The following is a 6203-nucleotide window of genomic DNA, read 5'->3' on the forward strand; positions in this document are numbered from 1 at the left end:
ATATGGACACCAAGGGGGGAAAGTGGCGGGGGTGGTGGTGGTGGTGCGATGAATTGGGAGATTGGGATTGACATGTATACACTAATATGTATAAAATAGATAACTAATAAGAACCTGCTGTATTAAAAAAATTTTAATTTAATTAAAAAAAAATAAAAATAAAACACCCAACCAAACTCTTTGGCCAACCCAGTAGGACCTTGTTGTTTATACAAGTTATCTTTTATATCAGATGGCTCACTCACTTGCTTAGAACCCAGCAACGGTTTCCTATTGTACATGGAAAAGAATCAAACTCATTATCACGGCCAATAATACACAACATAATCTAGCCCTGCCCCCCTGCCTCACCTCACCTCCTACAGCTTCCCCCTTACCTATTCCTCTCTAGTCATCTAGTGGCCTTCTCTCCAGCACTCAAACATGCCAAATTCATTCTACCTAGAATGTTCTTTTAGAACTCATGGCTCCTTGTCATTCACGTTTTACTTTAAATGTCACCTCCCCGAGTGACACTTAAACGTTTCTCAAACATCTCCTTGCAAGTAGCCCACCAAGCACTCACTATCACTTTACTGTCACTCCCTGTCTTCACAGTTCTATCTGGTATTTATTCTCTGGTTACCATTAATTTGCTTTTTGTTGCCCTACTAGAAAATGCACTACCACGAGAGCACGGTCCTTGTCTTATTTACTACTGGATCCCGAAGGCCAAGACCAGTGTTCTAGAAATACTTACTGAAGAAATAAACAAAGAGTTTAAGCAACTGAACCCAAACTAGAACCCATGACTCCTAGCTTTTCTCTCAGCAATCACAATAACAGCAAATCACCTTTCACAGAGAGTTTTCTCTGATTAGGAGGACTTAGTGGAAGCTAATCTGTGAACACGCTGGGTCGAAGGAGAAAACCCAACCAAATTTAAACACTCAGAACTCATTGCTTAACCAAGATTTGATAGTCATTTTTGTCCCCAGTTAGAAAAAAGCAAAGCACTTCACTGGACTGGGTTGGTTGGTATCAAAACTGCCAAATTTAAGCGACATCAAAAAGCAGAGTGGGAAAGAACCATGGAAAGGGGGAAATACCTACTATTCCAGAAGGTAAACTTACCGTTTTATTTCGTAATCGAATGATATCAGACACAGAACCAGCCCCACAGTACTCCATCACAATCCACAAGTCTGTGTTCTTAAAATAACTGCCATAATATTTGACTACGTGAGGGCTAGAGAGAGAGACAATACAAGTTAGTGGAACAGTCTTCAAACATCCCTAGTAATTCATGCTGTTAAATACATGAAAATTAATTTCTCAGCTCAAAAGATCAATTATTCATATTCAAGGTTAAAACATGCACCCTCTTGATGAGAATGTAAAATAGTACTGATTTCTGGAGGGCAATAATAGTAGTGCAAAAATTGTGTGGGTCCCTCAACCCAGCGTTTGTAAGTCTGCAATTCATCCTAAGAAAAGAATTACAGATATTAAAAAAGAAATAGGTAACATCACAGTACTGTCTATAAAAGTGAAAATTTAGATACCATCTAAATGTCTGACATTAGGGAGTTTCTTTAAGAAATAATGATATATCCGTTTAATGCAACAACCATGAATCCATGGAAAACGTTATAGAAGAATACTTGATAATACGAGACGATATTCTGTTTACCAAAAAACAAACAAACAAAAACGCAGGTTACATAATAGCAAGCATGGTGAAACTCCAAAAAGAGATATGGAAGGATATGTATACCAAGTAGTATTTAACAACGATTCTCTTTCCAAAGAGAAAAGTGGTTTCCTTTCTTTTTTTATTTGCATTTTTCCAAGAAGTCACATATACTTTGTAACAAGGAAAAAAATAAAATCACACTACAATCTATTGTTAAAGGAAAAATATTCAGAATCAGACCTGAAAGTTTGGGTCTTGAAGACAGATTTCAGAAAAAAGTCAAAATCCCTTTAAAATGAAATAATTTGTCCTCTGAAGCTACCAGCTTTAGCTAGATCATTATCAGGGCTAAATAATATTGCATAACATAGTAACGGAAGATGCTAAAACCAACTCAGCTGCATTAACTCTCAAAATTTCAAACGCCCCTTCATCCTTGGGAAACATGCCAATGACAAGGACAGCAGGAAAAAAAATACACACATACACAAAATGAATATTATTGAAGAAATGGATGAATAAACCTCTTAAGATACAGATCACCACACCTGCTCTCCCTTCCCTGAATTTCTATAGTATTTAATGCCTCTAAAAGGCAATTACTGTCAGGTACTCACTGCTGGAGTATGTCCTATACAATCCTGTATTGTCGACTAGATTCTCCTGTACATCTATAAGCCTGGCCTGTCCAATTAAAGTCTATAAACTCTAAGAGAACCAGCACTCTGCCCTGTATCTCTTTGTATTTCTTAGCACAGAGTAGGCTCTTTGAAATCCCTCATCTTTAATTAGAGACATTTGCACACCCTGTTTGGAACACAGCTCTTGCACAGTCTATCAAAAGTGGCAAAGTTCCAATGTGCCCACTGGAAAGAGCTCCTGTAATGTATCTTATGCAAGAGGCAAAGAAAAACTGCTACCTTACTCTGGTCCCTCCAATCAAGAAATAGGAGGGTTTTATCCAGTACAGAGTAACCACAAAAGTATAAAGAAAAAAAGAAAGGGAGGGAGGGAGAAGAGAAGTGATTGCATTCACAAGTGTACAAGACTTAAGGGCTCCTGGGCAAAATGCCTAGAAGGTAGCCGCACCTGCCTTAAGGTACAAGCTTTACAAACAGGAGGTACTGAGTTGATCTGCGGACCAAAAGAGCTTCAGAAGGATGCAGGCAGCCTCAAGCTGCAAGACTTTCTCATTCTCCTTTCAACTCCCTAGAGCTGCCACTGCCCTTCAGTTTGTGTTTCTCGCCAATTTAAACTGAGGAAGCCTGCTCCACCACAGTGACCTCCCATGTTGTCATGGAGCTTCAGGTCAAACCACGTGCTTTTCTGCGGTCGCCTGCTGGCCTGACTTCCTGCTTGCAGCATTTGACAAATCTTAGTTCCTCAAAAATAAAATACTTAACTACTCTCAGCTGGAATCATTTCTTAAAATTGTGAAGGAAGGAACAGAACAGTAATACATAAATAAGTATTCACTTTTTATAGGTCGATTTGCTATTCTAAGGTTTCTGGAGCGAAAACCATTTGAATTATCTCTTCTTAGCGGTCTCTGTAGAAATGTTTTCTCAATAGGAAGTAAGAGAGATCATTATCAAAAAAAAAAAAAAAAAGGCTAGCCACCACCACCTTCTGCCTCTTTGCCTCTTCTTCCTAGTTTTGAAAAGGGCTAAACTGAAACAAAACAATGCAAAAATAGAAACTGTGAAAGTTTAGCTGCTGAAACACAGAAACTTTTTCATCAATTTTTTTTCTAAAAAGAACATTCATAGTGATTCCACTAAACTCTTCCGTTGCAAAATATCTAAGTAAATGCAATTCTAGGCGTCAAACTCTAAATAATCACAGCATATTCGAAACCATGTTATCTCCAAAATAACACCAGATGCCTTTACCTGTCACATTGCTGCATTATAGAGATTTCTTTGATTATCTCCTGCAGGTCTGACTCCACAGGAACTTGCTTAATAGCAACAATCTGACCTGTCTCTTTATGAATAGCTTTGTACACGCTGCCATAGGACCTATAATTGGGGGAAGGAGAACATTTACAAAGTCAAAGCAAGCCAAGAGATAAAAAGTGGTAAAAACACAAGCAACTCACCATTCTAATTTATATCCCTACATGCCCAAGACATATATACTTAGCTACACTTGCAAAATTGAGATAGCTAAAGTACTTCAGGGAAAAATTGTCCTTAAGAGAACTTACCACAAAATGGCATCTTAAAAACTTCACATTTAAATTTTACTGAATGTATTAGTAGGAAGTAACAGTGATAATTAGAGTAGCTACCATGTCTGATGTCTGCTAGAAATTGCATCATCTGAGGTTCATCCTAACAAAAAAGGGGGTCATGAGGGGGTCATCATCCCTATTTTACAGGCAAATGTGAAAAGGCTCAGAGAGGTTATCTGACTTGCCCAAGGTCACATAAGTGATAAATAAGCGGTCAGTCCAGGATATGAATCCAGGTCTGTCAGAATACAAAGCCTAGATTCTTTCCACATCTGTATTGGGGTACAAAAATGGGGGTCTTGGTTTTCTTGCACTCATTCCAGTACCATGAGGTCTTTTAGTCCTTTCTCCTCTTACTTGCAATAATACTTAAAACATTAAGGAAACTAAAAATGTAAGCCTCTTAAATGCTAGTATCAGGTGAACAGAGCACATACAAATTCTTTTTGCCTTTTGCTCCATCTTCCCTTACGAATTTATTATCAAGATAAATAAAAGGTTATGTAGCTATTCAATTTGGGGGCTAAAACAGTAGATTTAGAATCTAAAGACCCAGGATTGGAGTCCTACCACCACTACATATCAGCTCTCCTTTACAGACATATTATTAACCTTGTGCCTCAATTTTCTCACCTGTAAAACGACAACAATACTACTACAAGACAATTGTGATGGTTAAATGAGATATCATCATCTTGCATAGATAATTTTCACTGAAATTCTGGATGGCTGTCAGTGAAATAATGAGTAAACTGTCTTTCATTTTTCCCAAACACACCTGTTTCTTCATTCTGTCTTACTGAAAAAAAAGATCATAACAGTGCCACCTAATATATCACAGTAGCTGAGTGCTCTAGCTAACAAAGTGATGCTCAAGGATTGTTTCAATGTGAAAGTCACAGAAAACTTTTTTTTAAAATCTATGTAGAGCACACACAAAAAATTTCCATTCCATCAGAATCCCTTATATTGGCAAAACTAGTATAATGATACTTAAATGTTGCCTAAAACTTTTTTTTTTTTCTTGCCAGGGAAAGGCAACTGCTGACCATGTGTGGAAGATCCAACCACTGACCCTTCTTCCTTGATACGATAACCCCCGATTTGTGAGGGTGGCAAATGCTTGGTCCCCGGGGATAAAGCATGGTGGTCCAAGCCAGTTGCAGGATTTCTATCTCCTTCTGCCAGTGACTGAACTAGTAGTAAGCATATGACCTAGTTCCAGCCAATGAAATTTAAGAGGAATTCTTCTGAAGGGTCTCTAGGAAAAACTTTCCTCCCTGGTAAGAGAGAAGCAAACAAGGTGGCCCATTTTCACCTGCCACTTCCTTTCCTCCTTTGGTTACTGTCACATGAGGCATGATGCTTGAAACTAACATGGCCATCTTGAGACTATGAGAATTACACAAATGCTAAAAGATCATCAAGCCAGTTAGCCATTCTGGAATCTTTCACCCCCAGATTTTTTGCTACTTAGTTATTAAATGCTCTTATTGGTTAGCCACTGTTAATTGGGTATTCTGTAACTTCATCCAAAGTTATTCTTGATACCCTAGGTCCCATACATGTGAAAAGGTTTTTATTTCACCCTCACTCTGGAACGAGTTTTTCTGGATATAGAATTCTTCTTTGACAATAGCTTTCCCTCAGCTCTTTTCCTGTAGTTTTTCATCTTCTATTGCTGTAAAGAAGTCAGTTGTCATCAGGTTATCATTTTTCATGGGTAATCTCTCTTTCTGTAGCTTTTCAGATTTCTCTTTATCCTTAACATTCTGTAATTTTACTATAACTAGAAGTTGATTTATTTGGCACTCCATAAGCTTCTTCAATCTGAAGGCTTTATTCAAGTCTGGAAAATTCTTAGTATTATCTCTTTATTTCTTCTCTGCTACTTCTAATCTCCTTCTAGAGTTCCTATTGGACCTATATTGGACCTCCTCAATCCATGCTGTCTTCCTAGTTTCCAACACTATATTTTTGTCCTGCATTTTGTGATCAGTCTCACTTCTAGCTTTCAATTCACAAATTCTCTCTTCAGCTTGTCTAGTTGACTGTTTATCCAATTTATTGGGCTCTAGAACTTCAATTATTGTAGTTTTCATTGTCAAGATTCCCAACTTTTTCTTTTTCATGGGGTTGTTCATGTTAATAATCTCGTGTTCTCCTTTTAAGGATGTTATTCCCTCCTCTTATCTTTTTGAAAATCGTAAACAAACGTTAAATCCTGTTTCAGATGGCTCCATTATTTCTATTTCTTTGGGTGGGAGTTCTCCCACTTGTTAGGTCTGTTGA

General features: G+C 37.8%; 1 protein-coding gene across 6 annotated transcripts in view; it reads right to left on the reverse strand.

Moving 5' to 3' along the window:
* Positions 1-6197, reverse strand: part of STK4 (serine/threonine kinase 4) — a 140771-nt gene extending 134574 nt beyond the window's left edge. For all 6 annotated transcript variants that reach the window (XR_008619414.1, XR_008619415.1, XM_055090886.1 and 3 more), the window contains exons 1-2: positions 3568-6197; positions 1114-1228 (exon numbers count right to left, since the gene is read on the reverse strand). Coding sequence is in view for 4 of the 6 variants with exons in the window: in XM_055090886.1 (XP_054946861.1) it covers positions 1114-1228; positions 3568-3584 (132 nt within the window). In the remaining 2 variants the exon portion in view is untranslated. The remainder of the gene's footprint in view (positions 1-1113; positions 1229-3567) is intronic.
* Positions 6198-6203: the final 6 nt, after the last annotated feature.

The sequence above is a fragment of the Physeter macrocephalus genome, chromosome 14 (assembly GCF_002837175.3).
Source record: "Physeter macrocephalus isolate SW-GA chromosome 14, ASM283717v5, whole genome shotgun sequence".
NCBI classification, from domain to species: Eukaryota; Metazoa; Chordata; class Mammalia; order Artiodactyla; family Physeteridae; genus Physeter; species Physeter macrocephalus.